A 12,367-nucleotide genomic window follows, 5' to 3' on the forward strand; every position below is an offset into this window, starting at 1 on the left:
AATGTGTACTTTCTACTCAGAAACTTCCTTTTTTGTACATGGGCCTTTGGTCATGTTATCTCTTCTCCTTTGAAGGAACTCCAAAAATGGAACAAGGCAAAGAGAGAGGGCAAGCTATAATTCAGGTAGCTGCAGGATGCAGGTTCTGTGTGAAAAGAGATGAACAAGGAAGGATGAATGAACCCTGAAAGCCACTTTAAGATTTGGCCTACAGGCAAAAGGAAGTCTGATGAAATGAAATGCACAGGTTAGAGGGGTGAGAATTATAACTAATATAACCAATCATAATTAATCAAAACTTAATTGGTTGATATCCTTAACATAAAACATGTTCTCTGTAGATCCTTTCTATTCACTTAAAAGGAAGGAAAGCAATCATAAGAACAACTCTTACAGAAAATTTAGATGCTGGGGTGTGGGGAGACACAAGGCCTACCCACTCTCTGCTTATCCTGGGGACTCAAAACCAAGGCTGATTTTTAGCAGTTTCTCCCACAATACTATTTAGAGGAAACTGATACTCAATTTTATTAAAACAATTTAAAAAGTTTTCACTATAAGCAAGGAAGTTAAAATGGGATCTTTGCTTCATTAATGAATTAGCCAGGATAGGTCATTTCCTTTTGGACCAGACTTAAGTCAGTACTTTGCTTTAACATTTTTACTGATTTTTGATATTTAGAGGTAAATAATTCCAGCAAACTCAAAGTCACTTGCTTTAGTACCTGGAATCAGAGATAACTAAAGCAAGAATGCCATTTCATAATAGAAGAGGCTGTCTTCAGATTGCAGCAACCTACCATAAAATGACATATCTTTAAGTGGGGAAAAAAAAACCCCTTTTGCTATCAATCACCAATGTGACTAATTTCATATCAAACACATCTAATGTGGATCTTAATTCTGATTATTCATAAATTCAATCACTGCTTATCTTCTAATACAGATAACATCACTAACTTTAAAAAGTGAAAAACGTGTATTATATACCCCAAAACAGAACTGCTGCTACAGTGTTGGTGGGATGCCCAGGACCTTGCCAAACCAACCCTGGGAGGCCTTTTCTTCCTCTGCAGTTCTGTGGAACTTCCTCGGTACAATCACTCTTGATTTTGTGGGTTTCCATCTTATCTTACCCACAGCAGGCAGGAATTCTTTCCACATGCTTCCAGCACTTTTAATAGTAGCTCACGTAAAGATGGTGCAGAAGAACTGGCAGAAAGCCCTTACAAGTGCTTGCTGGCACAGCTGCCTCTTGGCTGACAGTGGAGAACTCGGGAATCCGTCAGTGAGTTCCTAGCATTTCCCAAGGATCAGGTAGTTTACTGTGACTTAAGTGTGCGAGTGAAGCTGAAAATGAACACTCACTTTGTTCCTGGGATCCTAGAACTCTGGCAGGGAATGCCCACATAAACTACCCCCAAAACACTGGGTCCTGTGCAGTGGAATTCCCTGATATAACACCTCACACAGTTGTCGTGACCCAACACTGGGGAATTAGGCTTGTGCAACTCTACTGCGAGAAGTCTTGGAAGCTCCCCTGACTCCTCCAGTCTTCATTGCGTGCACCTCTTATTTTTCTGACTGTCATCACTTTATAGTCTTTGTACTAAATCACAGCTGTGAATTCTCTCAGGGACCCAACAAACCTGGGAGTACCCTGGTACATTCATAATATAAGAATAAATACCCTGGGGCCCGGTAGCGTGGCCTAGCACCTAAAGTCCTCGCCTTGAATGTGCCGGGATCCCATATGGGCACCGGTTCTAGTCCCGGCAGCTCCACTTCCCATCCAGTTCCCTGCTTGTGGCCTGGGAAAGCAGTCGAGGATGGCCCAAAGCTTTGGGACCCTGCACCCGCGTGGGAAACCCGGAAGAGGCTCCTGGCTCCTGGCTTTGGATCAGCATAGCATCGGCAGTTGCGCTCACTTGGGGAGTGAATCATTGGACAGAAGATCTTCCTCTCTGTCTCTCCTCCTCTCTGTATATGTGACTTTCCAATAAATAAATCTTCAAAAAAAAAAAAGAATAAATATCCTGCATTTTTGCCTCTAGAAGTCCGTTCTCTCCCAAGCTTCAAAGCATTTTATCCCTGATAACATCACCCCTGGGAAGACCCCCTACCATCTCACACACAGCTCCAACAGAACTCCTGGCTTCCTGCACCTATCTTTCCCCCTATCTTCAGCTCACCAGATAGCATCAGGAGCCATCCACTTACCTCAATAACCTAGAAGTCACCTTTTATTTCTTCATTACCAGCTACTACTCAACTCCTATAAATCTTAATAGCTTTATGTGGGTGGGGGAAAGAGAGGAAATCCACCCACAATCTACAACCCCATTTCCACTACAATCCATCCCCCACCCCAAGGCATTTATAAAGGTGGATCCTGTTGTTTTACTTTCTAAGCAAACATTATTTATCTATTTTTATTTCTTTAAAAGTCTGAGAGACACAGAGAGAACTATTTATCCTCTGGCTCACTCCTCAAATGCCCACAACAGTAGGGGGTAGGACAAAGTTGAAGCCAGGAACCAGAACCTGAATCTGGGTCTCCCATGGGGTGGCAAGGATCATGGTACTCGAGTCATCATCGGGTGTCTGTCAGGGTGCAAATTAACAAGCTAGAAGTACAAAAGAATGCAGACATAAATCCATACATTGTGGATCCAACACAGTAGCCTAGCGGCTAAAGTCCTCACCTTGTACATGCCGGGATCCCATATGGGCGCCAGTTCTGATTCTGGCAGCCCTGCTTCCCATCCAGCTCCCTGTTTGTGGCCTGGGAAAGCAGTCAAGGAGGGCCCAAAGCCTTGGGACCCTGCACCTGTGTGGGAGACCTGGAAGCAGCTCCTGGCTGCTGGCTTTGGATTGACTCAGCTCTGGCCGTTGCGGCCACTTGGGAAGTGAATCAATGGATGCAAGATGATCTTCTCTGTCTCTCCTCCTCTCAAAATTAAATGAAAATAAGTCTTTAAAAACACACTGTGATAAGAGATGCAGTTATCCCAAGCAGCATCTTAACCACTGTCAAATGCCTACCCCAAGCGATCTTTTTAAAATGTACGTTGGAACATGCTATTCCCTCACTGCAAAGCTTTCAACGTCAGCCGTCAGAATAAAAGCCCAACTCTCCCCAAGGCTGACAGGACATGCACAACTGGTGCCAGTCTACTTTTCTCTTTATTCACACGTTCAATCAGTAACAATGGTTTTCCATTTCTCTTACAAGGCCAAGACTAGTCTATCGCAGTTTTTCTGCACAGCTATCCCAACTCCATAAGATTACCTCAGATACCATTTTCCTAGAGGTCCCCTGAGCCACACTGGCTGACCCACTCAACATCACCCTGTTTTGTTACGTGCATGCCACCACTCTCTGGAACAAACCATCTTGTTCAGTGACCGGCTCTTGTCTGCCTTATTCAAAGCTGCTCCCCCAGTGTCTGAATCAGTACTCAATAAATACAGAGGGCACTCACATATATGAAAAATGAAGGACAAGCACTGCCACAAACTGAAAGGACAAGGCAGCACTTGTGCAGAAAACACAGTCTGCAGGCCAGCACAGTAGCTTAGTGACTGAAGTCCTCACCTTGCACAAGCCAGGATACCATATGGACACTGGTTCGTGTCCTGGCTGCTCTACTTCCCTCCAGCTCCCTGCTTGTGGCCTGGGAAAGCAGTCAAGGATGGCCCAAAGCCTTGGGACCCTGCACACAGGTGGGAAATGAGGAAGAAGTTCCTGGCTCCTGGCTTCAGATCGGCTCAATCCAGGACATTCCTAATCAATTTGCTCATTATTCATGGATCAACTATCCTTGTTCATCAATTGGCCACAGAAAACACACTCACAGAGCATGCTTTAGGCCACTCTTAACTTGATAAGGTACACCACAACTGAAGTATCTGCCCCAATAATGGGGTTGGGAAAAGGAGACTGAGGAACATGGAATCCAGAATAACCCAATGGCACTCTAAAAAGGAGACTAGGACAATGCGCACAGAAAAGGATTAGGTGCATTTTCCATCAACAACAGCCAAGCTGCTTCTTCCTACACCATGTTGAAATCTGTCAGGATGCTTTCACAGTGCATTGTGTTAAAATGTTCCCAAACAGGGAATTTTTAATCCTGGTATTGACCATCTTCCTCTCCTGTATCTCTATTTACCCTTTCCTAGTTTAAGAACAGGTACAGATTATGGATCAAATTTTAAATCAGTGTTATGTTTACTATCCCTATAGGAAATTACTTTAGTAAAGTCCCCAGACTAAATCTTTTTCCCAATGAATTCACATTGACAAACTTACTAAACCAGTATTTACCACGTCTGGGCAGAAAGTGATCTTACCTGGTTCCTTGGGACGACTTAGATCAAGGCTATATAAAGTGTTTCCTAAAGTTAGACAGCCCAGCAGCACCGTGCCACACACTACTAGGAGTCTGGGATAGCAAACATCCAAACAGAAACGGTCCTCCCCTCATTGAGCTTATCATTAAGTACACACTAAAGAAGCCAAGAAGGTAGACCAGGAAGTGAACCAGATGCTTTCCAACACAATGCCACACATTAGCTTCACAACTGAGATATATGGTGACATTCCCTTTTAAGCAACTTGGAAACTTTCACCCAAAAGTTAATACATCTCAATGAGCAATAAAACTGGTGCTTAGGGCCCAGCGGCGTGGCCGAGCAGCTAAAGTCCTCACCTTGAACACGCCAGGATCCCATATGGGCGCCGGTTCTAGTCCCGGCAGCTCCACTTCCCATCCAGCTTCTTGCTTGTGGCCTGAGAAAGCAGTCGAGGACAGCCCAAAGCTTTAGGACCCTGCACCCACGTGGGAGACCCGGAGGAGGTTCCTGGTTCCCGGCTGTTGCACTCACTTGGGAAGTGAATCATTGGACAGAAGATCTTCCTCTCTGTCTCTCCTCCTCTCTATATATCTGACTTTCTAATAAAAATAAATAAATCTGTTAAAAAAAAAAAAAAAAAAAAGAACTGGTGCTTAAGATGCCTGCGTCCCATCAGAGTTCCTGGATTGAACTGCAAGGTCTGGCTTCTGAGCAGCTTCCTGCTCATGCAGAGCCTGGGAAGCAGCAGGACACGCAGATAAGTGGGTTCATGCCTTCATGCCACATCCAGGGGGAACCCAGACAATTCCTGACTCCCAGCTCCCACCTGGCCTATGAGCACTGGGAGTGAATTTGCACATGGGAGCTTTCTCACTCACACTTAAGAAACAATGAAATAAACCTTATCAATAAGAAAAAAAGAAACCTCTACCCCTAGCTTCATATCATAATTCTAGCACTCTGTTCTAAGCTTACTCTATTAGAATCCAGTAGTTTTTGAAGCTAACAACACTTTGACACTGTGTCTGTATTTACCCAAAGAACAACCGAGTCATGTTGTAGACAAACATCTTTCCTCATCTAGAAAGCTAGATGCCACTCCCTTCTTTTGAGTTGCTCATTTTACTCCTTTAAGTGTTTCAAATCTTTCAAGGAGTGAGGCATATTGTAACATTTAAGGCCTTTCACTGATATTTTAGACCCTAGGACACTTGTTTAACCTCCTAGCCCTCTTTTTATCATCCTCAATTTTCTTCTGTAAATATGATTATTTTTTTAACAATGATAAACGTCACAGTCTACTGAAAAATAGCTTATTTTTGCTCCCCCAGGACATCTAAGCTGTGCCCAGAGAGTTTTTTTGTTTGTTTTAGATGTATAAAATTATAAAACCTTTCATCTGACATATGCTTGGATGATGCATATTAGCTATGTGTGATCTATGCTCCAGCCTTTTCTGCCACAAAAAATAACAGGAGAGACTTAGCATAATTGGTGCGAACACTTTCTCTCCACACTAAGTTACTATTTCTGCAGTTACACTAATGATTGTATTCTCAGTAAACTAGACATCTAGGAAGAAGTGAATACAGTGTAAACAATTAATCCCTTGCTACTAAAGTTTACTATTTTACTGCCCTCAGACTATTTAGCTTTCATTTTTATTATTATTATTATATGCTAATGAGACAACTCCGCTAAACTGAGGTAAATATTACACTCAAGAAATGAATTCAATAAATTAATTCATTTGAGGGAAAAGATGTGCTTAAAATATTATGGTGAGGCCGTTGCGGCTGCTTGGGGAATTAATCAACAGATGGAAGATCTTTGTATGTCTAACTTTCCAATAAAAATAAACCTTCAATGGTGAATTTCTTTAATGCACCGAAATGGTTACAGTTTTGAGATTTCTTAAGGGCCCAAACAAAACACAAAATCAAAATTATACCTCCACAACACATCTGTAAATAAGGCATTATCAATTTATAAAAGCTATCACAGAAAAACAAAATATAAAGAGGTAAACAGAGTAATGCATTTGAAAACAAAACAGACAACATACCTGGCAACATGAGAAAAAGCATCCACAAGGACAGATTCAAATTCTCTAGTGAATTCAGGTCCTTTTCTTTTACTGTTCTGTATGACATCATTTGCTAAATACAGAAAAGTAAGTTTTCTATTTGATTTGGCTGAAAAAAAAAAAAAAGAGAGAAAAGAGAATTTAATTTACATCAAATAAATTCTCAATTCACAATTCTTCTGCTCTAGGTTTTTCCCAATCTGCATGAGGTCAAGTAGATATGTTTAAAAAACAAAAAACTTTAGATCTCTGTTCTAACAGGTCTGGAATACAATTTGGGAAAAGAAAAGGAGGGAAAATGCCATTTTTATTTCTTTCTTAATATAAAACCAAGTTTTTCATTTATTCTACTACAGATTTCCAATGCATTCTGAACTGCCTGAAGACTAAGCGAGGTTCCAACTTGGAAATAAATTACTGTATCCTAATCTGAGACTTTCTCTTTGCAGTAAATACCGTCTACGACATCAAGCCTGCAATTCAGGAATAGAGGTATTCACAGCTATTTATCTCAAACACAAGTATATATTAATATTGCCTTGTTACTGAAAAATTTAAACAGCTGAAATATGTATATGTAAAATTACAGCTCCCTCAAAAACTGTAATTTTTCTCTCGTACATATACAATGTTGTATATTCTATTACTCTATACAGTATCATATTTTAAGCCATAAAAACCGCATGCAATATGCCTGAGTTACAATTGCTTGGGGGAACATTACTGAATTTCCCAGCTTATCCACATATTACTTCTCAACCATAAAATTACATCACTGCCATTTTTGGTCACAATTTTCTTCAAAAAGAAATAAATAAGGACATAATTAGACATTTCAAAACATTGAAGTTTCACTAATGCTAACATACCCGAAAGACTCCCTGAAGCTGTCCATGCCCTTATACCTGTCAGAAGCTCACCTCCGTCTCTTTGGAAATGTTTACGGAGTACGTAAATTCAGACAGAGCAGATACAAAATCTGACATTTTAAAATGTTGCTGCACAAGAATAACCCAAATGGGCCCAGTAGCGTGGCCTAGCTGCTAAAGTCCTCGCCTTGAACGTGCCGGGATCCCATATGGGCACCGGTTCTAATCCTCAGCTCCACTTCCCATCCAGCTCCTTGCTTGTGGCCTGGGAAAGCAGTCGAGGATGGCCCAAAGCTTTGGGACCCTGCCCCCGTGTGGGAGACCCAGAAGAGGCTCTTGGTTCCTGGCTTCAGATCGGCACAGCACCAGCAGTTGCACTAACTTGGGGAGTGAATCATCGGACGGAAGATCTTCTTCTCTGTCTCTCCTCCTCTCTGTATATCTGACTTTGTAATGAAAATAAAATAAATCTAAAAAAAAAAAAAAAACCCAAGTAAAAAACAATATCCTTAAATCATATTATAGTTTAAAGCTCATAAAATTCAACATGGTATCCTGAAGTGTATGAACCCCCTGGTAAGAACCTGGTTTAGATGGCCAACTGGTAAGACTACTAGCAACCTTTAACCACTACAATTACTATTCAAAAGCAGAACCAAAATCTCAACAGTTACAGGATCCTGCCACTGTAAGCAAGTATGACCAGGAGAAGTTATTTCCCTAATGCAAGCCTTTTTCTGGGAAGCTCCAGGAAGGAAAACTGTCAATTCTACGATGCCATCAAAGTTGGTGGATTGAAAACATCCACGTGACTAAGTGAAGTTCTCCAAATACCACACAGTTTCTGTCCGCGTTGGCAAACTCCCACTTGGACTTATAAGATCTGATACACTGTCACTGTTGAAAGATACTTTTTCAAATAAGCAGATACTTTTTTACTCTTAGTAATAAGGCATCTCTGGCAGGCAGGTGTCAGAAGTTCACCTGGTTCAACTGGTTAATCTTTCACCTCCCAGCATCTCATGCCATATGAGCACTGGTTTGTGTTCCAGCTGCTCCACTTTTTATCCAGTTCCATGCTAATGCACCTGCGAAAGCAGTGGAGGACAATCCAACATCTTGGAGCCCTGCACCAAAGACTTGAAAGACTCAGAGAAAGCTCTTGGTTCCTGGCTTGGGATTGGCTCAGTTCCAGCTGTTTGCAGCCACTTGGGAAGTGAACCAGCGATGGAAGATCTTTTTGTCTCTCCTTTTCTCTATATATCTGCCTTTCCAATAAAAATAAATAAATCTTAAAGAAACAAAAAATAGACACCTCAGAATCTTGAGAGTCAGATTTTTACTATCTACAATGCCAACTAATTTGAAACATGCTTGAATTCAACAAGATTTATTTAGGATAAAGCTGTTGCCCTTCCCCAACCAGCACCCTGAAGAGTTAACACAAGCACTGCGTGTGTAAAGCAATACGACAAACTAGAATACCTGGTCACACAGTCAACAACACATTTAAGCTGCAACTCCCTGGCTCAGCTGTCTTTCCATTACGACAAAACTGATCCTTTTATCCTATATCTACGTCTGCTCCAAACTGGCTGAACTAGTAGTTGTTTAAGCAAAGTAGGCAGAACTGGTTAATCAAAATTTTTCATTTCATTAACTGGCTTTGATGTTTGTAGAACACTTTAAAGAAATTTGGGGGTGAAAAAGGTCTATTTTACTTAGGTTCATGTCAAGATATAAAACTCAAACAAAAAGCACTCATGCGAAGGCATTGCACAGCAAGCTACTCCACAAAGGGGAGGCATCCCCCCAACACACACCCTAAAGGAATACGCAAAGAATTGTAAGCTGGCAGTTGAGATGCCCGAGTTCCATCTCGGAGTGCCTAGGTTCAACTCCTGGCTCCGGCTGTTGACTCCAGATTCCTGTTAGCAGATTCCTGCAGGCAGCGGCCACAGTTTCAGTAATGAGGTTGCTGCCATCATGCGCGAGTCCTAGATTGCTGTTCCCAATTCCTGGCTCTGCCCCACATAGCCCGAGCTGCTGAGGACATCTGGGGAGCGAACCACTGGAACCTCTGTCTCTACTTCTGTCTCTCAAATAAATAAAAAATACTTCAAAGCAAGCTCATGGCAGTGCACAATAAGCCACAATCTGGGATTGGCACATTCTCTACCAGAGTGCCTACGCATCTGGTCTACCTCTGCTTCCAATCCAGCTCCCTACTAACACATGTGCTGGAGGTGAGTGGGAATGGGGGCACAGCACATGGTGGCTCAAAAGCTTGAGTCCCATGGCTGCTGTTGTGGCAAGTCAGCATCCTCTCTGGCAGCAGGTTCAGCCCTAGCTGCTATGCTAATGTTCCTGGGAAAATAGTGGAAGATTTTTCAAAAGTTTTGACCTAGCCCAGACTCAGCCACTGTGGCCATCTGGGGAGTGAGCGAGCAGATGAAAGAAGAGAGAACTGGACTCTAGTAGAATTCTGTCTTCCAAAGAAATATATCTTTAAAAAATCAAAACTTTCAGTCCCTGCCACTCACATGGGAGACTAAGACTGAGCTCCTGGCTCTGGGCTTTGGCAAGCCCCAGCTTTGGCTATTGCAGACATTTGGGGAGTAAACCAATGGATGGAAGCGAATGCACACATACTAACTTGCATTCATTCTCTCACGCACTCTCTTCCCATCCAGCTCCCTGCTTGTGGCCTGTGAGGGTAGTGGAGTACAGCCCAAAGCCTTGGGACCCTGCACCCATGTGGGAGATTTGGAAGCAGCTTCTGGCTCCTGGCTTCAGCATGGCTCAACTCTTCCCACCGAGGCCACTTGGAGAGTGAACCAGCGGATGAAAGATCTTAGTCTTTCCTTCTCTCTGTAAATCTGCCTTTCCAATAAAGTAAAATAAAATATTCTGGAGGTTAACTCAGAATGTGAGTGAACCTAGTAGACCGAAACAGTCCCATTCAGTCACAGGGGTGTGGGGGTTAGAACTTAACTAGAAGATTAGGAGGGAAGAAAATCCTTTCCCACTTAGGTCTGGAGGCATCACCAGCTCATTCATGTTGGCAGTGGGGAAGCCATCCTGATGCCTGCAGCAGGGATACCCTCCAGCTCTCCCTGCATGGTCCTAATATGTGACACCAACACCCACCTGTGGCTACTCAACACTTGATACTTGGCTACCAAAGCTTGGCAACTGAGCTTTCAGCTGTATTTACTTAGAACTTAGTTCCTTAGTCACACTTGCAAAAAAAGATTTATTGGTTTATTTGAATGGCAGAGTGACAGAGGGAGAGACGGGGGGAGGGAGGAGCAGAGAGAGAGAATGGTTGCAACAGCCAGGGTTGGGCCAGGCTGAAGCCAAAATGGCATCATACCTGAACTCCTGAGCTATTCTTTAGGCCTGCAACCGGTAGACACCCTGCTAAATATCAGAATGTCACAGAGAATTAAGTCTAGTTTTTGCCCTCAAACATAATGATGAAAAAGACACAGCCAGTAACGCCAAGATGTATGCTAAGCTGCGGGAATAGAGGAGAGGAGATGGCTGGGCCTACTAAAAGGAACTAGAGTGGGCTCCTTGGCATCAGACAACTGCCTCTGTCAGCGCACCAAGTCACTGAGTTTTGGCATCAGACAGCCCTGAGCTCAAGTGCCAGCTGTATACCTATGAACAAGGCACTTGATGCCTCTGTATCTGTATCTTCTTAGCTGTAAAATGTCAGCTTATTTACAAAACATGCTCGGGCATGGATGAGATCCAGAAGCTTCCTAACTCCCTCAGTCCATGCTCTCTACACTGTCATTGCTATAAGTCAGTCCAACAGGTAAGGAAGGTAAGGAGACTAGGAGCCTTCCCAAGAGGGACATTAAGGTGACCCTAGCCAGCAGGACACCTGTATGGATTCACACTTTTTCCCTATCTCAACGAATGTTACACAGACTATTCAAACAGCAGTGTGGGGTGCATGAAGAGGCTCACCTCAGCTACTGCCCCCAGTATGGAGGCAACCCCAGGTTCACCACAGCACCCACCCTGGAGGTCTTCCCACAGCACCCAGCCCACCGAGAGAGCCGCAGCTTCAGCTGCCTCCCCCAGAAAATCGGGTGACAACTCCCAACTCTTGGCAGGAGAGAACACCTACAAAGTCTCTTGTTGTGCCACTAAGCACTACTGCACACAGGAGCCCAGAGCAGCTGGGAGCTGTTTCTTCAGCCGTCTGCTCTAGAACTCACCAGGACATGGGACAGTGGCCTGGGAGTCTGTTCTTTACCCAGGAGGTTGGAAGCAACTTGTAGGCAGGGACCGTGCCTCCATCACCTTGGAGCAGATGCACATATGAGCACTGTGCACCTGCCGGCGTGCTCCGCAGGTCCGTGAGTCCCACCTGACTCCACTCTGCTCTCCTCATTGGCAAAGCTCCGGCTTCCCAGGCTCTGGGAAGGCCACGAGATGTCAAGCTATCAGCACCACCCTGGCCACAGGGAACAGCTTATCATCACCTCTGCTTTCCAGGCAGGGAAAGTGAGGAGCTGGCAGGTGAAGCCGCGGGGAGACTCAGCAAATGTCAGTCGCTGGAGACAGGTGGGAGGCAGCACGTCCATCCCAAGGCCTGGCCAGTGGCAGGTCAGGTGCCCCAAGTTCCTGGCAGCTGCACAGCCTGGGAGGTAAAGGTCCCCAACTCCTCCAGGAGGGACCAATCACCCAGTTTCCAGGCTGCCAGGAGCACTGAGCACGAGGATATGGACAAAGCCAGCAGCCTGCAGGAACAGCTGTGTCAAGTGCCAGCTTTTCTGGTCTTAAGCGATGAGAATTCAAGAGGCAAGGGGAAGTAGCAAACTGGCCCTGGTTGGGCGGCTAGCAAGATCTGACTTTTGAGCTACCTGGCTCCTACTCCCAATGCCTTCCCCGTCCTCCCCATCACCCCATCTCCACCCCCCAGCACAGGCAGGGCATGGCGGCTCACAGGCTGAGGTCTAGTCCTCCCACCCCTTCTCCTGTGTGCTTCCCTAGTGTGCCAGCAGGAAACGACCCATCTTCTTCTGCACCTAAG

At 44.2% G+C, this 12,367-nt stretch overlaps 1 protein-coding gene across 3 annotated transcripts in view; it reads right to left on the reverse strand.

Annotated features, from left to right (window-relative positions):
• RPRD1B (regulation of nuclear pre-mRNA domain containing 1B) overlaps positions 1–12,367 on the reverse strand; it is a 52,152-nt gene that overhangs the window by 38,982 nt on the left and 803 nt on the right. For all 3 annotated transcript variants that reach the window (XM_040981484.1, XM_040981483.1, XM_040981485.1), the window contains exon 2: positions 6,425–6,554. In XM_040981484.1, the coding sequence (XP_040837418.1) occupies positions 6,425–6,554 (130 nt within the window). The remainder of the gene's footprint in view (positions 1–6,424; positions 6,555–12,367) is intronic.

The sequence above is a fragment of the Ochotona curzoniae genome, unplaced genomic scaffold (genome assembly GCF_017591425.1).
Source record: "Ochotona curzoniae isolate NIBS_2020 unplaced genomic scaffold, NIBS_Ocur_1.0 contig_3520, whole genome shotgun sequence".
Classification (NCBI taxonomy): Eukaryota; Metazoa; Chordata; class Mammalia; order Lagomorpha; family Ochotonidae; genus Ochotona; species Ochotona curzoniae.